Source organism: Marmota marmota, unplaced genomic scaffold, assembly GCF_001458135.2.
Source record: "Marmota marmota marmota unplaced genomic scaffold, marMar, whole genome shotgun sequence".
NCBI lineage: Eukaryota > Metazoa > Chordata > Mammalia > Rodentia > Sciuridae > Marmota > Marmota marmota.
The window spans coordinates 27,994,288-28,015,453 of NW_025999968.1; the positions used below are offsets into that span (position 1 = coordinate 27,994,288).

The 21,166-nt window shown below is 30.7% G+C and overlaps 1 protein-coding gene across 4 annotated transcripts in view; it reads right to left on the reverse strand.

Moving 5' to 3' along the window:
- Nucleotides 1-21,166, reverse strand: part of Cadm2 (cell adhesion molecule 2) — a 1,008,835-nt gene that overhangs the window by 153,604 nt on the left and 834,065 nt on the right. For all 4 annotated transcript variants that reach the window (XM_015478645.2, XM_015478644.2, XM_015478643.2 and 1 more), the window contains 2 exons: nt 5,664-5,816; nt 3,425-3,562 (listed from right to left, as the gene is read on the reverse strand). In XM_015478645.2, the coding sequence (XP_015334131.1) occupies nt 3,425-3,562; nt 5,664-5,816 (291 nt within the window). The remainder of the gene's footprint in view (nt 1-3,424; nt 3,563-5,663; nt 5,817-21,166) is intronic.

The following is a 21,166-nucleotide window of genomic DNA, read 5'->3' on the forward strand; positions in this document are numbered from 1 at the left end:
TAATAGAAATGATAATAATGTCCAAAATGTTCTTAGAGATTCCATGTACTGGAAAACAGTTTATGTATTGGTTTGTGTAGGATTTTTGCCAACAGTACTTTGAAACAAGCATTTTTATCCTCATTAAACATATGAGAAAACATATATTAGAGACAGGCTTTCTATGTGGATTACTGATATTTTTCATTTTACATTCTCTATGACAACGTAGTCTCCAAAGAGGAACATCAGTATCACTCACACATTTAACACAATGCTAAAAGGCATATTCTCAGGCTCTATTTTAAGCCTACTCAATCAGAAAATTTAGGGTGAGGATCCTGTAAGATTCAAGAAGATCGATAAGGAATGATGATGCCTGTTGAAATTTAAGAACCACTGCCTTATAATCCAGTAACTTTCATCTAGAAACTGAAAATTTACACTTAGATAGTAATAGAAAAAAAGAAAAAAATGCGTAAAGACAAATCTCTTTAAGAGAAAATACTCTCCATATTTGTTTAATAATTCCAAAGATGTCATAAATATCTCCAAATCAAGGTTTTTATTTTCTTGATTTGAATCTTCACTCATGCACCATAAAATACTGTGAAATTTGGAGGCATTTTTTTAACAATGTCTTATTGAATTCAATTTAATTTGATTCGATTAGACCCACTTTTCCCTTTGCTTTACACTCGGGATTATCTTTTTTAAAAGTGTCAAGTAATATTATACTAAAAACAGTCGGATGGTAATAGAAAGTCAAATTTTCGTGTCTGAAAAGACAAGACAGTGCAAGATAAGAATGAAGCTCTCCTTGAAGTGAGGCATGTTGGCTAAAGGGGCTGTAGCGAGGAAATTCACTTGGCATATCCAGAGGACTGCAACTGTGATGAACACTCACTCTGTGCAGATGACGGCACTTATTTTATTTACATATATACACCTATAAAAATAAAGTTTACACTGCTCAGGAAATTCACCATCTGACTGGGAAGACAAATATGTAAATACGTGAGAATTAGATACAAAGAAAGAGCTCTTTAGACAAATGAAAATGTAGGGGTAACAAATGCTCTGTAAATGGCCATGCACTGGTGGGTGTAAAAACAAGGAGGCTTCACAACTTGTGAAAATAGAACCATATGCTGATTCTGTGTACATTTATGTCTTGAATATTGTTCTGGTCTTAATTCAGATGGCATTCAAGTATGGTGTTTACAAGATCAAACTTCAAACAGAATCCCCCGCCCCAAGATATCATCAAATCTGTTTGGCATTCAAATCAGAGGCTACATGGATTTAAAAAGTAAGTTCTTTTATAAAAATTTGAGTACATCAGTTTCTTATAAAGCTACAATATTAAAAACAACTAATCAATATTAATGTACTTAATATGTTAGAGTCTATGACTTACCAGAGGGAAAAAGAGAAAAATCCTCAGGACAAAAATAAAAGGCTTAAAAATGGAGAACTGACTAATTATTGAATGAACTAATTATGTCAGGATGAATGTAGGCAACAGTAATTCATTGCAGTAGCATATTAAAGAGTGTGTTCTATCATGAAACAGAACATTCCTACAAAAAGACATATGTGATATATAAAAATTTACTGCCTACAGAATTCCTATAAGCTACAGAAAGAGGATTTTAAAGTTATCCTGCAATTTAGGGCTTTCCATCAAAAGTACTTAAGCATAAAACTGACCGGAACAGATTCTTGTCATAGTAAGATAACTCTGGAAGTAGGATGGAAGGTCTACTTAGGAAAGATTTAACTGAGTCTGGAAATGTCTAAACAAACATATCCTAAAGGAAGAATTAAAATGGATGTTAATGAACCCTACTAGAATACAAGAATTCAATTCAGTTAAATGGTAACTCATTTAGCAGAGTAAGCTGTCCAAATATGTCTTAGGTAAGTATTTCCCAAAATTTGATCAAGTAAAATATGTCTATTATTTCTGAAATGAAGGAAGTGATTGGTATTGAATTATAGATGAGATTCTGAGATTCTAGTTTTGGACACAATAATAATGAAAGAGTAAATAAAATAGAAAATAGACAAACTTTTATATAGATTATGATCCACAATTTTTCAGTAATGTATACAAATGTACATGCTAGGTTTGCATGCCCATTACTAAGATTTAAATAAACTGTCTCAAGTTATTAGAATTAGAAGTTAAATTAATCAGAGTGCTTGCCATAAACCTGTCTTATTGAAGATTATGTTGAAAATAATAACTATGATATAAGCAAATTGTTTTATTAATCAGCAAAACAATTCTGTATTTATATGTTAATATATGTGCTAACTTGGGTTCAAGATAACCACAGTTGGGGTTTAACAAAATCAAACAAACTAACCATACCAGTAATTTCCCGTATAAACTTATTTCCTTCCTAAAAACTTCTCTGTGTATGTTTATGTGTGAGAGATAATGAGAGAGAGAAGAGAGAGATGTCTGAAGCACTTAAATCACAATGCATATTTTAACTAAGACATGCAATTATTTTTACCTTCTATGAAAATTACTAGAAGTCAGTTTTATTGATATTTATCTTGTTTTATTTCACCAAATTTGAAATTCCAAAAACCAATAAATTCAGCAATAATTTATACAGTTTCTCCATCTATAACTGAAATATTATATATAAATTTTAAATAGTAATATCTAACATACGTAGTACTTACTATTGTCAAGCGTGGACCTATACATTTTTTTATATATTGAACCATTTGTTTTCCCAGTTTTGGGATGAGGCATATATTATGATTTAGTCAGCTTTTTCACTGCTGTAACTAAAGGACCTAACCAACACAATTGTAGAAGATAAAAGGTTTATTTAGGGTCTCATGGTTTCAGAGGTCTTAATCTTTAAGTTTCCTGCTCCATTCCTTGGAGCTCAAAGCAAGGTAGAACATCATGGCAGCAGAATGTGGCAGAGGGAAACAGCTCACGCAGTGATCAGGAAAGAGAAAGGAAAGGACTCCACTCTCCAGATACAAAATATATACCCCAGAGCCACATCCCCAGTGAGCCACTTCCTCTAGCCATACCCCACCTGACTCCAGCTACCACTCATTGAATCTCATCAGGGATTAATTCGCTGATTAGGTTAATGCTACAACCCAATCATTTCTCCTCCAAACTTTCTTGTATGGTCTCACATGTGAGCTTTGGGGGACACCTTACATCCAATATCATAACATATTAGGTTTAGACTTCTTGTTCATAAGAGGAAAATGAAGCACACAGAGATTATATTATACCTTTTAAAATTATCTGATTTAAGAAATGAGAAAATCTTGTCCAAAGTACATTTGATCAGTGAGCAATAATGAAAAGTATGAAAAGATTACTTTTTTCAATACATCATACTAGTTTTAATACATTAATTTTGATTTGGGGAATTTTTGTTTTTTTGTTTTTTACCTTTAATTTCTTTGTCATTTTTGAACCATCTTATGTCAGCTGCAGGTTTGCTACCAGATGTTTTACAAGTCAGCTGCATCAAGTCTCCCTCCATAACTGGTGATGAAAATCCACTAATTTGAGGCTTCTCAGGAACACCTGAAATTTAAGCAAATGAGCAAAGTGAGCATCATTCTCTAGGGATGATATAAACTTCTGCATAATAAAACAAAACTGCTTTAGATGTGTGTGTGTGTGTGTGTACTTATATAAAATATTTAAAAAGCTTTTGAAATGCATATAGTCCAAAGTAGTTTTAAAATAAATTGTAAACTTTTACCCGCAAATATATTCTTCGTACATCTTAAAAACAAGTATTCAGTATATGTTAAGATTTGCCAGAAGAAGAATTGAAGAAGAAAGATTGCATTCGTGAAAAACAAAAGTTCCACAAAACATATTCCTGTTTTTCAAATTATGCTAAATTTGCTATAATACCATCTGATTTGATTTTAAAAGAGCACCTTTATCAACTGATTTCATAATTCTTTAACGCTTAAAAAGATATTATTATCCTGTATGTACTTTGTTCAAGAATATGAATTTTAGAATAAGTGTTTCATCATTAATCACACCTTTACTAACCTTTCTGTCATCTAAAGTAGAAAATGTCTCCTGAGGGCATTTATAAAAATACAATTGTAGTTTTGGTAAGCATGTTATGTATTATTTTTTTAATGCTAACCACTACTACCTTTTCTATTCCAAATTACCATAAGCAGATAACTAATACAGATAAATAGAATTTAGGTGATTTAAAAATTAGAATGTTACACATTTCTTAAGCAATATTACTCAGTTTTCTCAGTAGAGATATATTAAAACTTCCTTTAAAAGTATTAAATAATAACAGCAGACTGAAGATTTTCTTGTTGAACTATTTCAGTTTTGAAAAGATTAAAATGTAAGAATGTTAGAAAAAAACAATATGAGAATGGCAAAGTAAATCAACAAGAACAACAAAGATAAAGGGTCAGTATGCTTCCATTAACTACATAGTTGTTATTGCTTGTCTTCACCTTGATATTACACCTTTGCTTTAAAAAAAAAAAAAAATCTTTGTCCTACCACCATTCAATAAACTGGATGCAGCAGGCACCTATTCTTTGAGTCCCAATTTGGCTCTCTACAAAATAATATATTAAGCTTAGACAGTTGTTATCCTGAAATACTCCATTTTAGAGGCTATATCTTGTCATTAATGGCAAACTTTCAGTGATTTTTATAAAATAGTCTCAGTAGGATTTGCAGTGGAGTATATTTCATATCCTATGCACAAAACCAATTCTCAAGCTGGATTAACTTTAATATTCCTATCTAAAAGAAGAGTCTGTATTGTCCTTTTAAATGCAATGTTGTGCCTTTATCTATCTAAAAAGGAAGGCAAGCTAGGGGCAAAAAAAAATCAATTTTTAAATTCCTCTAACTTGTTCAGTACACAGGTGTGTTTCAATGAAGTGCAACGATTTCAGCTGATTGGGGCACTGACGTCTGTGGAATCACAGAGAGGTTCGAGCTGCAACTTTATTTCCTCAGAATCTCTATGAATTTATTGCTTTTTCATGTCACTTTAACCTTTGGGAAAATAGCCCAATACTTAGAGAATAAAAGCACAAAGAAGCTACAAGCTGCATGCACAAGTGACATTATGTACTTCATTTTGGATCCAGAAAATACAAATTTAAAAGGAAAGAAGTCCCATGGAAATGTCAGGGCCATTTAAATGCACAAAAGTACACAAAGGGGTCATTTTTGAAAGCCACAGGTTATTAGAGAAGGCCCTCACCAGGTGACTTATAAGATAAAACGTAGAAGCATACTATAGATGCAAGTCAAACTCATTATATTCATTATTCTGTCAATTCATAAAAGGGGCAGAATACAAAATGTATAGATGATTTGATATAAAGAGGTCCAATTGGAAATTAAGAAAAGAAGTATGTGTTGCTAGCTACAGAACACAATGCCCTTGTGCCTTCTGAGGATGACATAAATCTTTGTACCTCCTTTTGACTAATGATAAAATGGAGAAAGCAAATAAATTATTTTTAAATGCCCTTTTTGTAGCATAGCAGAGAAGGAATTAGACTACATCTATAAATATGATCTTCAAACTACATTTTCTTACAGAATCATATTACTATAGCAGTATGCATCTCTCTGGTTTTGTGATTACATGGGTTTAGTCTCCTGTACTTACCCAGAACAGTGAGATAGGCCTTGGAAGTTTTGACAGGCATTGTAAATAAGGAACAGGTGTATTGTCCTTCATCAGAGAGAGACACATCACTGACACTGATACTCAATTCATGCCAGGAAGCACGAACCAGCTCAATCCTATTGTCCCTTAAAGCTGGAAAGAGGAAATATTGAAAATGTGAATGGCAACATTAGAGAACAGTCGGTACTTTTAGACCACATATTTTAAACACAATGCAATAAACATTTAATTTGGCTGTGCATCTAAATTTTGCTTCTTGAATCAGTTTAAAGGAAGGCTTAAATATACTGAAATATTTTATCTGATTTTTTTTTAAATCAAAGTAGAATTTGGTGCTCCTTAGTGTTCTCAGAAATAACTTTTTAATTAAATGATTGAATCTAGTGTAATACTTTAGATGAGGTAGATACCGGTTGTGAAAATAGATTTCCTTCACAAAGTCTTTCATGATATGTCAGTGCCCAAAACAACTATGAACAAAATGGACTCACTTGTATGGACAGATAAATTTTGGAAACTTGAAACCTTGCTACAGTTCTTACAAGAGCCCCAAACAAAGAATATTGGCATATTAAAAGCTCTCTGAAGTAAAGACACTTGTTAAACTTTATTTAAATTTGATCTGATGTTTAGTTGAAATATATCTATAATTACGTGTACTCTGATTGGCTAGTGTACTCTGTTAATATATTCTTTGGTTTGAATCACTTTTCTGAGACAAAACATTTGTTTCTCCAGAATATCTCTCAGAATTCTGTTGAGTTATGCTTCTCTTGACTTTATTTTGGGTAAAAAGGGTAAAACTACATGTTTATTATTATGATTTTAATTAAGTACAGCGTAAAATATCACATTAAGCTAGAGACATCCAAAAGAGTATTTTGAAAGAAAGAAAGATGAAGGAGCAGTGGTAGGGACACCAGGACCTGAGGGGCAGCATGAAGGCTACATAAACAACAGTAAAAGATGATCCAGGCCCAGCTTCTCCTAACCAAACCAGGCAGCGGAGGTGGCATCAGCAAATTCAGTTTTATTACTGATTGAATGGAAGTTCCCCAACAGCCTCAGGAAGATAGGTCACCTGCAAGGGGAATCAAGGAGGATCTCCACTGACAAAGGAGAGCAATCATTTTCCTCATCAGATTGAAATTCCCTTCATCATCTACAGACAATAAGCAATTGGACAGTGAGGGTCCTAGAAGTAGTTCTTATGAGCTAGAGAACCCCTTGCCCAATATGAAGTAGTACAGGCCTGGCCTGGGGAAACTTCTTTGCCCTTTTAGGTGATATCAATATAGATCAGTGTAACCCTGAGTGGAATCTGAAAAGTCAAACAGACCATATAGCACTGCAAATTCCCTGAAAATTAAATTGTTATTAATTTAGACCCAGAGCCTGTAAGTATAAGAAATAAACTGTGTTAAACCTAATCAAAAGAATGCCTCCTAGAATAGTAGACCTAAAAAATATTCAGAGTTGCCTAATATAATAGCTAAAATGTCCAGGATATAAACAAACAAACAAAAAAAAAAACATAGTGGTTATACCAAACACCAGGAATATGATAACTTAAATTAGAAAAAAAAATAACTAATAGAAGTCAATACTGATATGAATCACATATTGGAATTATCTGATAAAGATATTTAGCCATCATAAAAATATTTTAATAAGCCATTACTAATTATCTTGAACAAAGGAAAAAGATAATAGAAAGTTTAACTAGAAAAATAATTTATTAAAAATTAGAATTATAGATATTAAATTTTCAATAACCTAAATAAACCTTATTGGATTGGCTCAATAGGACAATGGAGATCACAGAAGATAGAAAGAGCAAGTTTAACTCAGAGTAATAAATTCAACCTGATCTGAAAAACTGATAGAAAATATATATAAAATAAAAGAAAAAACAAACATAACAGACCTCAGGGAAATACAAGATAATAAAGCTATATTCAACATTGGTGCCATTAGAGTCCAAGGAGGAAAAAAAAGAATGAGGCTAAAAGAATATTCAAAGATACAGTCATTAAAAACTTGCCCAATTTGGTGGGTACATTAGTGTATAGAATAAAGAAACTGACAAAAACCCCAAGTTGAAAAATTCCAAAGACCATGTTAACATACATTACAATGAAATTTCTAAAAATTAGGACAAAAAGCTTGAAAGCAACAAAGAGAATGGCAGGTGACATTTGAGAACATAAATGCAAATGACAATAGATTTCTCTTTGGAAATCAGGGAGGCCAGAGACAATGACACATTTTTTAAGTACTGAGAAAAGAATTACAAGGAATTCTTACCCACTGAAACTATCCTTGAAGAATTGGGAGAAAATAAGTATATTCTCAGAAGAAGGAAAATTAAGAACATTTTTTTTTCTAGCTGACCTGAATGAAATAAAGTTAAAGTGCCTTAGAAGAGAAATGATAAAAGAAGAAATACTGAAGCATCACAAAAAAGAAACAACAACAAAAAAAAAATATGGGTGAATACAATACACTAAGTACACTGTATAAATCACATATGTATGCTCCAATGTTAAGGACAATCACTATGAAAAGCACACACAGTGATACATACAAATACTCTATAAATAAATCACGATGGAATCCATTTAAACAATGTTTTGAAGTAAAAACAGTAGACATGGAGAACAGAGTAGTGAATGCCAACAGTTAGAGACAGTAGAGATGTAGGGACATGGGTGTGGTTCTTCAAGGATGGAACAAGGAATTCTTTGTAGTGATGGAACTGTCTTGTGTCTTTATGTAGGTCCAGATACATGAACCTACAAATGGAATAACACACACATGCATATGTTCACACACACACACACAAATAATTATGTGTAAAAGTGGTGAAAACAAAATAAGATTGGTGGACTGTATTAGTGTCAGTTTTATAAGTTGTGATATTGTTTTATAACTTTGCAAGTTGTTACTTGGATAAAGGGCAAATGAGATCTCTCTGTATTATTTCTTAAAATTGCATATAAATGTATAATTAAAGTTGAATTTTAAAAAATTATAAACTTTTGATAGAGTTAAGGAAATGGTTAAGATATCAAAGTTTAAAATTTATTGTACACATTTATTACATAACAGAGGATCCCCAATGCCAAATGTTTTCAAATCACCTACCCCTTTTCTACATGCTTTTTAAAATTTGGGAATATTCTGAATTTTGATGAATTTAAATATCATTAAGAAATCATGCCCCTGTACATTTAAATAACAAGTGCCTAATGTTTGTAGTCCCTTTTCTACTATTTTGTGCTAACTCTCATCTCATAGGAATACATATGCATGCAAATATTTTCATATCTGCTTTTTTATTGTGAAAAATAAGGATCTGATTTTGATGGTTATTGTAACTCTATTAGGATGCAGCACACATTTTTTTAAAATGTCTATTTTATACTCTGTCTTCTGTATGCTATAATGTACAGGGCTTGTTCAGTTGCCACAGGAAAATAGTCAAGACACAAATTGATTATTTTCACAAAAGGAACTCATGCTATATTAACCATTTTTCAAAATTATGATTTACACACACACACACATATATATATATATACATCTAATTTTATATTTTATATATAGATCTAAGTTAAAATAGGCATGTACTTATAACATACTTTTTCAAAAATGAAATCACCAAAAGGGAAAACTTCAAGTTTCTACCATGGTACTGTATACACAAAACACATTACCCACCCTTGTGTTCAATTTCATTTCCCCTAGAATAGATTCCACAAAACATAGATTTTTCAACGAATTGTGAGAAAAAGAATTTAACTCTTTTTAGACCAAACTATTTTGTGGAGTTAATGCATACAAATATAAAACTTTCATAAATAAATTATTTGCATGGAGTAAACCTAAAAATACTGAATCAAAACCCCAAGCCCAAATCTATATAAGATTAATTGATTCACTTCCATCTTGCTTATGGTAAGTGAACAATGTCATGTAGTATATAAAGTACTTTAAAATACATTACAGGGATAATATTAAAATATTTTGGGTTTGAAATCATGATGTTAACATAAATACTTTAATATCTGAAATGTATTAACCAATTCAGCTTAGCTGTTTATAATTATTATTATGAAAATATATTAATTATAAAAATATAATATAATAATAATTATGTAGTATAATAGTAATGATTTGCTTTTTATAATTATTATTACCTTTGTCTAAAATCTAGGCTCTGAAAAGAAAAGCAGAATATCTAAATTTTAATATAGGCTTTGTTATTGATTAATTATATGAACTTGAACAATTTTCTTAAATATTGTGCACCCATCTGCTGAGTGTTAGGTGTAGAAAATAATTGCTGTATAGTAATGAAAGTAGGAGAAGAAAGTTCAGAATTTTAGAACTGAAATATAAATAGATACAGATATTCAAAAACTGATAAACATGTATACCCAAGAAACAGCCAAAATAAGTAAAGCTGTTGTGTACTATGTTCATTTGCTAGATAATAGAGCAGCCTAATAAGATTTTCACTAGACTGAATATTTTAAGAAAATTCTATATCCACAATATTAATGTTTTCAAGTTTGTAAGTGCTATGATATCATCATTTACAGTTTACTTTAGAACAACATTTCAAATATGAAAGAATAAAGGAAAATCTTTAACAGTCCAAGAGATTTGTACTATAACTCAATGGGTTCCCTGTGAGCAGAAAACTTGTCTCAGTAGCTCAGCACCCTGAGCCTGTAGCTATCTGCACAGTAGGCATTCGGTGAATAGCCACTGGAAAAAAACTGACAACTAAACTCTGCCTGTATATGATAAGAACAGAGTGAAAAAGAACTGAACTAGGAAGTCCTCTTCAATATCTCTCCACAGGATGCCCCATGGGAGAGAAGCAAAAAAAAAAAAAAAGGAGGAAAAAACCTTCTCATTTAGACACTGTTGAGCATAAAAGAGTAGAAACATCATGCTACACAAATGTTTAAATAAATAATGGATCATCGGAAAATGATTTGATGCTAAACAAATGATTTTACAGCTATTTTCTTTTTTACCTCAGTTTCTAAAAGAACATAAAATGTATAGTTAATAAGCAATCACCCATATTATTTAACTTTCTTTGTAGTACATACCAAATGTATAATGGAAAATATTGCAATACTGTAAGTCGAAGTGAATTTAATCTTTAAAAATTCTTTCTTTGAAACACAGAATATTTATCATTATTTAAATGTTCTTTTTAATAATAAATAAGAACCCAAACATGTCACTTACAAATCTTTAAAATTTCAAACATTTCCCTGGGAATAAATAATCAGAAAAATAAGCATTTGTAAGCATCATCATCGAGATTAAATACCTCACAGTTCAAGTTGGCTACATGAATGTCAGATCTTATTATCCGCTAGGTTCCTGCTATCCACTGGTGAGGGGATTTAATGGTTCAAAACTCTGAGCTCTGGAGAATTTAATCTTAGCTGCAAGTAAGAAATATTGACCAATGAGTAAAAGTATATTAAAGAGTACTTAACTGTGAATAAATTTATTTTCCCAATATACTATTGGTTCTAACTTGTTCATCAATAATACAAATGCATATTTCGTATTCATGTTGGATAAAATAAAAATTTCTAAGACAAAAACTTGTAGAATTCTAGTCATGATTTATACTTGTTACTAAGAAAATTTATTGTTATATTTAATAAGTTGCATATTAATTGGTTTTAAACCAAAGTAGTACTCTAGAATGATTCATTCAAAACTTATAGGCAGGGCTAGGGACACAGCACAGTGGGAAGAATGCCTGCTTAGCATGGTCAGACCCTGGGTTCAATTCCCAGAACCACCACCAAAAAAAAAAAAAAAGAACAGAAAACAAAGTGAGAACATACTAACAGTTTGTGTACATTCCTTTTATAGCTCTCCTTCCTTTAGTGTTATATTTATTATAAAGAACATCTTGCCAGGAACTTTTCAAGTAACTTTAAATTGGTTTACAGTGAGAAATAATTCATATCACATTTTAGATGCTTAAGTAATTGTGTAAGATCATATTATGTAATGATTTTTAAGACTAATAAAATGCAACAAGTACAACTTCATTTTTTTTTTCCATTTTTTCTTGTTCACCCATTTGACCTAAAACTTCAAAATTGGAATCATTTTACACAATGACCTACATGTCATGGTACATATTATAGATACCCATTTTTAATTTATTGAATTAAATTTAATATGTGGATTACCAATATTTTGTGAAAATATTCTATAATTTTATATATTAACATTTTGAAAAATTCTACACATTAATTGAATATTGTATACTAAATAATTTTATTATAATTCACTGTATTCCATAGACAAGTACTAAAGGAAAAACCAAAATCAGAATAACAGAAAGTTAGTTTACCTGTCATCCTGGCTACTTAAATTTTAGTGTTAATATAATTAATGCCTCAAAATCATATCATTCTACATCCATAGGGTATTAGTCAAAAAAGAAAAAAAACACATCACTAATGGGATGAAATTTTAAGAACTTTAATTTCCACTCTTTTTATTCTCTTTTACCTCAGTACACATCATCTCTACCCAAGTGTCCCCACTTGATTCCTGTAGGAAACTTAAATGTTTATGTTTAATAAACCAAGTTCTACCTATGGGAAAGATGTGTGGAAGAACTTCACCCATAGTCTGTTGGTTTGATATCAAGTCTAATTTTGCTGCTTGGTGACTGAGAATAGACATTTTCTTCAGCCTCTAATTTTATTTTCAAGGCTGCCCAAACCAGTATTCTGAGTTTTCCAAGCTTCTACTATAAGCCCACTCATTTTCCACCTAGACCTGTGCTAACAGCATAATCTACTTTAGTCCTACTGATTTCAGAACAGGACACTAACCATTTCTACTTATACAATCCATCAGGGCCTGTCCCCCAACCCCACACCCCATCCCTGCAATTGAATACTCTACTTCCAATTGAAAGCTCTACAAGGATTTAAAGCTTTAGTGAAGACAATTTTGTTTTAGCACACCAAACGGATTTTTTTTACTAATTAGACCTGTGTACTAATTTGAAAGGAAAACTGGATCAAACTATCATAAAGCCTACAGAAGGGCCACAGGTCTAAATCTTAACTCTTTCGGATCTTACATTTTGTACCTTCAGATGTATGCTATGAAACTACATCTCTAGTTATTAAGGAAGAGTTAAGATAAAAAAAAAAATCTAATCACTCTCAATCTTCCTATCAAAGTGTTGTTGTATTTCTTGATAGCCTAACAAAAATATATTAAAATAAATTTGTGTCATTTGTAATAGTACCATGGAGGACCAGTTAAAACATACAGATAGAATAAAGTATCAAGCTAGAATCCTTTTTCTGTTTTGTTCTTTTACAGTCATACAACATAAAACAATCTAAATCAATCTTCTGGAAAATTGGTAAAAACAACCATTGCTCCAGAGATGCTATTTGATATACCAAGTTTCAGCCTGGACTGAATCTTTACTGAAACCATAGTAAATGGAGTTTTGGAATAGAAATGTGAACAGAAGCTAAGCAATAAATCTGGAAACTCTGTCACTATTTGAAGGAAGTTTTTTAGCAGTCAATCCCAATTTATAAACCTCAGCTTTTCTTATTTCAAAGGTATAAAAGCAAAAACTCACTACTCCCACTCGAATACATACAATCTCTTATTATGAAACATTTGAAAAAATATAGGAACTGCCAAATGTAAAATATACCAAATATTAATAAGTTGGTTATGAAAAATTTAATGTTTAAAGAATGAAATAAATTGCATGCTGGTTTCTATTTTCCAGGCTTCTTGCCTTTGCCAAAGACTGCCACTTAGCATTCCCCCAACAGCCAGTCTCAATGTAAAAATCTCCACTCTACTCTACTAAATTCCTAAACTTCTGACCATAAACCACTTCCATATGCAGCCATATCCCTGCAATAATATCCCTCCTATAAGGTAACATTTAAATTGCTTGTCATATAACATAAGGCCCTACAGATCTGAACAATATTTTCTTCTCTAGTTATTTTCCCCTTACCCCTCAAAATGCCTCAAAGGTTACAAATGTATAGTTTACATATGGCAAACAAAACATGCCCCTTTATCTAAAGGCATATGTCCCTCTGCATACCCCAGGTTATACTTAACTTCCAAGTTCATTAACTTATATTTTTTGTTGATAAATCTTCCTATCCTGCCCACCTCAAACCACATCCAGGTCCTTGTTTGAGTTCCCAAGGTTAGAATTATATAATGGAGCTCAGTAATTATTTGTTATGTCAATATGAAATTAAAGGTGAACATTATGTAGTCTGTTATTTATATGCTAATATGTACCTTTACCTTAGGACATGGTAATCTTTCAGAGCATCTCAACTGAGATGAGACTACTTCCCACTGCTCAGAGTAATTAGTACAGTGCTCTGAATGTAATTCCCATTCTCTCTATTTAATAAATGTAGGAATAAATAAGTGACAATGCAAATGCGTATATAAAATGGCAGTTTCCTTTAATGAATCACCTCATCGAGTATGATAGGTTAAAATAAATGTCTAGAATGAGTGACATATTTAACATGATAGTTACTTAAAAATTTTATGTTCTAATAAATATTTCACACCTGCAAACTTTCATTTTATAAAGTTAGATTTAAAAGAAGTTTGTTGTTTTGATTTTTAGGTTCTAAACATTTAGATAATTAGTTTTATATATATAGTTCCAAAATATCACTAATAGAGTAAAAAAAAAATAATGTATAATATTTCTACAATGTAACTACCAAAGTAACTTTCATTTTTTTTCTAATACTTCATTCTAACCTTTTTTTGTGTATAAATTCTAATTATTTAGCTGAACACTTAAAAGTTATTTAAGTTGTCATCCTTTTTTTATGGTGGACTATGCTAATAAACCTTTTACAACTATGGATTCAGAGATTACAAATTTACTTCTCTTAAGATAATAAGTAGTCATGTCTTACTCATTTGACAATGTCATATGGTAAAATAACTTTATAAAAAAAGCTTTAATCTTCTTTGTGATCTCTAGTTTTCATTAAACCTACTTATTTGAAAATATATTTTTGCTTTTAGAGACAGGGTTACATTTAAGCTGCTTAAACTACAGGTACTTTATCATTTAACAGTAAAGAAGTGTTCAAGGTCATTGGTGGGAGGGGCAGTGCCTATTATAAAGATGTTAATGACATGAGCTACCACCTTCAATTTGTGACTTTGAAAGTTGTCTGAGGAAAAGGAACCCTGAGGAAGCAAGTATGAGAAATGTTAATGGCAGAAGCTTAGAAATGCACATGTCATTCCATTCTCATTCCTTACTTATTCCATACTCCATGAGAGTCTGGAAAACATAGTCTAGCTGAATTCAAAGGGAGGGGAGCCATTAATGAGGATTATCAGTTTCCGCCATGCTATTGTATAGATATTGGTATTACTATACTGAGATGCTCTTATGTTTATATACAAATTAGAGTAGATATCCAGTTATGTTAAAAAAGAGGTAAGTGATAGAACCTACCTAAAAGAATCATAATTTTAGCATATTTGGGCATAAATTCTACTTACTACAACATTAAGAGAAATAATTATGAATCTATTGATATGAATATGCTTTCAATAATAGTGATTTGGAGTTTACAAATAAGAAATATCTGTAGAAGTGACACTATTGTTATTTTGTATCAATTATGTCATGCTCTAAGCTCACAGCATGACCCTAGGTTTAGAAGGAAGGAATTGAATTATTATTCATTATCTACTAAATTATTTTTTAGAAAAAAGAAAATCAAGTACTCAGAATGGATGATATTATTAAAAGTCACAATAATTATATACAGATATGTATCCATTTTCTAAATAATAAACAATATTCATTTTAATTTTATATCAAAAATGAAATTCTGCACATATAATTCTTCTACATAAAATAAGAATTCACTTCTATTTCAATTAAAAAAAATAGATTCTATAATTCCTTTATACAATGATGACATTGATAAAATATGAAATCATCTCTTGAGAATTCCATATAAAATTTTACCAAGGCAACTGTTGAGAATGCAAAATGCTGTTAACACACACACACAATGCATTTACAATAATTTCATCTCTCTGATAATCTGTGCAGTACATTTTGAGAAAGAAGAAAAAGCAGTTCCAAGAGTGCCATCCATATCTGATCAATACATAATTTAAATCTGGAAAAGTTTTCATTTGAAAAGAGGACATTGAGAGTAGAGAAATGGTGGCTGGCACAGGAATAGAAAATTCTATTTATTCTATTTAAATCCATTGATTTTTTGAAGCTATCCTTGGGTTTTATATAGGGAGTATGTTTTCATTTATTGAGATATTCGAAATTTTAATGGATTTTTTTTATGAAGTAGTGAACTCTTGTCCAAAAGTTGTTTATATAATATCTATCTGGTAGTTTGACAGTAATATTTAAGCATCTCTTTCACCTTTCAAGGAATACAGTCATGGGGATATTTGAAATCACTTGTAATATGCTTAGGAATTAGCCTTTGAAATTCTTTCAGGAAAATCCCGATGTATTTTAGGACTCTCTATCAAGAACCAAAAACTCTGTGGTGGTGTGTGTTTTCATTCGTTAAAAAAATTTGTTAGATTTTTAAGTGTTTTCAAATAATAAGTCTATCTTAATTTTATTTATGTTATTATTCATGAATATTTTAAAATTATCTAAAATTAATTAATTTTGGGATCAATATAATGCTTTAATTTGACTGATTTTCTTCTGAAATAGGGTCAATTGTAAGTTAATGATTCAATAAGAACCATTCAGATATTCAAGCATGTTTCTCAATTTTATTTTATTTTTTATTTATTTTTAATTGCTTTTATTTTTTAAATACATGACAGCAGAATGCATCATAATTCTTATTACACATATAGAACATAATTTTTCATATCTCTGTATATAAAGTATGTTCACACCAATTCATGTCTTCATACATGTACTTTAGATAATGATGTCTATCACATTCCTCAATTTTATCTTTAGAAAATTGACATGTATCCACTCAAAATTGTCTCTTTTTCCTAGGTTGCACTATTCTCATCAAACAAATGCCAAATCCTATAGAGAGAAAAACATAGTCTTTAACAATACACACATATCTAGTTGATTGAGGTGGGACCTCTAATGATTTGTGAATTTTGAAAAGTTGGAAAACTAGTACTTCATTACTGTATATATATAGATATACCACACTCAGTATTATAGATGTACATGTATGTAAATATATTATATGTACATATATATATATATATATATATATATATATATATATATATATATAAATTCAGCACAGATGGTATCACTTATATCAGATGATTCCCTGTCCCCAATATTGTCTTTCCAGAATAAAATTTAGATATTTTGTTGTCTATTAATTGTGTATCTCTCAGTTTTAAAGTGTTTGGTTTGAGAAGAAATGAATATAGCATCTTTCAGATGGTATAAGAACATACGTTTGGTTCACAAAATTCAGACATAAATGCCATCTAGCTCATTTGGAAAAAAATCAAATGAATGTAGATTAATAACAATAGCATACAGATTGAAAAAAATTAAATATATAAAAATTAATATTAGGAGCATATAAACAAAAATGTGACCAGTAGATAAAGTAGGAAAACACAATTTTGGCAACTTCAGTCTTCAGAATCTTCTTTAAGCTTTGAAGGTTAAATGACTCATAAATATAAAATGTCAATTATGATTTATTAGTTATAGCGAATGCCCAAATGCTGTTATGCTACAAGAACAGTCTCGTTTGGTGAACAATGACCATGTTTATTTACAGCTTTTTCCTAATATAAACAACTCATGTCACTTAACATATATATGGTCTGTATTTAATATGCAGCTTTACTAAAGAAGAATGTTAATGGATAATCATCAAAATTTAAAAACTACAAAATTCTGAGATACATATTCAAGGACCTTATGCAAACAAAATGCTTCCTATTCATCTCCCACAAATCAAAGTTCATGAATATTTTGTTTGCTTCTTGAAAACACAGTATTTTCCTAGGTATTTGTCACATTATTTCTTATTTTCCTTGTGAAAATATCTTTTAGCACTTGATATAGTTTGAAATTGGATGCAGCTTTCTACGGCCCTGAATTCATAGAACAAGAAAATGATGTGGTATTTGAACTAAACAGTTTTGTAAGCCCTCATTCTTTCCAACAACCTACAATATATTGGTCTTTCTCATAGACATATGAAATTCATTTTTTACATCTGACCATAAAACCACCATATGTAACCATGTGATATAACTCTCATTGAGCACTTGGATCAAAAAGACAAGAAGATTATATGCCATGTTATTATGGAAATGCATACAGAAATGTAAACTGGGAATGAAATCATCTGCCTTCATTAGACACAGAAATCAGCCCCTGAAGTTCGCAATCTTACAACCTGATATCACCCCACATACTGGGAAAGCCTACAGTTGGTGTTTGTAACATAAGAAGAGACAATAACTCTAGACTTACATTGGATGTGATTCTAATAATCCTAAGTTTGCACCTCCTACAACTTGAATTTTCATTAAAATTCTCAACTTGTCTTTTTTAAGGAGACAACATAATTATTAAAGAAAGAAATTCTCAGAGTAGACAAATTCTAATAGTAAACTTTGCAATTTTCAGCACATGTTATGTAGTTAAGAAAATATTTTTGTTCAGTTTTAAAATGTTTTCTAAATATAGGCACAGCCATAAAGATATTAAAAGAGTAGAAATTTTGTTAACAAGATTTGATAGTCTTCTATGAAATGTGTGCAGTACTTTTCATTAACAATATATATTTGAAGCTGAAAGTTTAGTCAAATAATTCTGATCTTGCTTCCTTCTCACCAGTTCTTCACTTTTTTACTAATTCTTCTCAATGGCAGGATTGTGAGAGGTTCCACAAACAATATAATGCTTATGAAAAATCAGCAAATTACTCTTGATCACTAATATTGTGTGTAAAATATATTCTTACATTTATCATATATTTGGTGAAGTAGTGAGAAATCAGGACAATAAAATCTAAAAAAAACCCCATATTTTGCCATGCAAAATTTGAAGGATGATATCCTGCACTCAAGAGTAAATTGAAACATTTCCTAAAATGCTTAACTCATTTTTACATAAATATATTAAATTTTCTTTAATTTCATCCTCTTATCTTGTTTGTTAAAATTCTATTTCATATTAAATTATGTGCTACCTTTTAGAGAAAAATCCATGGATTTCAAATTTTAATAAAAAATTTTAGCAAAATACAGAGAAACTGATTTTAAAAAGAAGAGGCAAGATATCTTGATACATTGCTACGGTTGAAATATAAAATTCAGAAAATTTATCTTCTACCCTGTCTTTAGCATTGTACAAATATGTATATTTATTTATATTATGCAGATAATATTTATAATTTATACAATTATAAGTCTATATTGTATATGTAAATAATTATATAAATAAATTTAAAATGTAAGAAGAAATTTAAGTTGGGGAAGGACAAAAGCCAATGTATAACTTAAGTGACTGAAGTTGTGGTGCCAAGTACACATGACTGAGGAAAGCTAACTTGGTAAATATATATTTTTTTTTTGGAATAAGTACAGTAAGAGACTTTCTTTTCCTGTAATTCACACAAAACTTATTGAAAAGATGAAAAATATACATTAAATTAGAAACATCACATGAAATCCGTAATAAAAGAGCACACTATATTTTATCACATTAAACATAATGTTTTAGCAGTACCCTTGAATTCCTACTCTGTAGCTAGGTTGAAATGAGACATACTATGGAGGTGGCTTCTGAAACCCAGAGAGAAGGCTCTGAACACACATCATTCTTACTAATTCTCAAGAGAGAAATCCACAGTGTGATGTGTTCTACTTCAAATGTTCCTGGACTTGCTGACTCTGCAGCTTTCATTTGAGGCTATGAGACCTGGACTTACTGACTTTGAACTTAATGTGGCTTTGTGTATTTGGGCAACCCAACAAGAAACCTATGCTGTGGCAAAGATCCTGCCTCTCTCAGAGAGCTTTAACTAAGATAATGAGGACCAAACGAATGGGAAGAGTACATAGAGTCGCCTTCCAATACAGGAGAGAATNTATCCCCTCACCCCCCTCACCCCCCAAAAAAAAGTGAGAAATATGTTTATTCATATTTAAATTAAGGAGGTAGCTGAACAGTGGAGGGCTTTCATGTGATCAGATAGCCAATAGAGTGTGAGTTAAGTTGAAGTTTACTTTATTAAGTAGTAGAGCTTTTCCATTCTCTTTTTCCATCTTCTCTTTATAAATAAAGGCTCCCAAGGCAATGGAAAAACTGCAAGATTAAAAATGCTCATGTCCCTGAATTCTTATGAAAGTTTAACATATTGTAAAAACTTTTGTGCTAACTCTACTTCTGTGAAAATTACAATTTTATTGTCTTAAACTCCTGAAATTTAGAAGTTTGCTAATGAAACTGGGATTGCAATAACAATAAAAATGAACTAAGTAAAAATACTGCAGGTCTTATGATAAATACTGTTGATAAAAAGAAGGCAACATCATGGGGCTGGAGTTGTGGCTCAGTGGTAGAGCGCTTAGCATGTGTGAGGCACTGGGTTTGATTCTCAGCACCACATACAAATAAATAAAATAAAGGTCCATTGAAAACTAAAAATAAATAAATTAATTAATTTAAAAAAGAAAGAAGAAGACAACATCATTCTACAGAACTAGGATTTGCTACAGAACCACAAAAACATTTTTAAAAAATGTTAAATAAAAGCTGCAAGAAAATACAGACAAAAGTACACATTGGAAAAATAATCTTAAATATAAAGAAAATAAATTATGATAAAAATGGAGATGAAGACAGATTTAAGATGCAAATGAATTCAAGTCTGAATCAAAAACATTTAATGGCATATAAATGTACCCTAAAATGGAAAAAACAACAACAACAACAACAACACTGGATGACCAACTTGACTTCTCTTAGAAAACAGAACAAAAGTTAGTAGGAACAAGAGATATAAAAATACACACACAAACATTACAGAGTAAAATAGTACAATGATACCATAAATAAAGGTGTATTGGTAGCATCATTTCTAGGGCTAAAAGTCACCTGCATTTTCATCCTAAAAGTTATTAAATCCCAAAAATGAAGGACAAATTTCATCACAATTTCAGGATGAAATATTATAAGACCAAACCTTATAACTGACCAATTTCTTTTCCTCATGATATTGCAAAAGAAAAGTTGTTAGATATACAATTTCTCAGAAAAGTGCCATCTATTTATTTTTCTTAAGAAAATTTGTTTATAAAGCATAAGGGAAGAAAGTCAAGGCATTAGTCTGCTAATTTTAAAGAAGTATTTTTATGGTCTTTTCATTATAGTG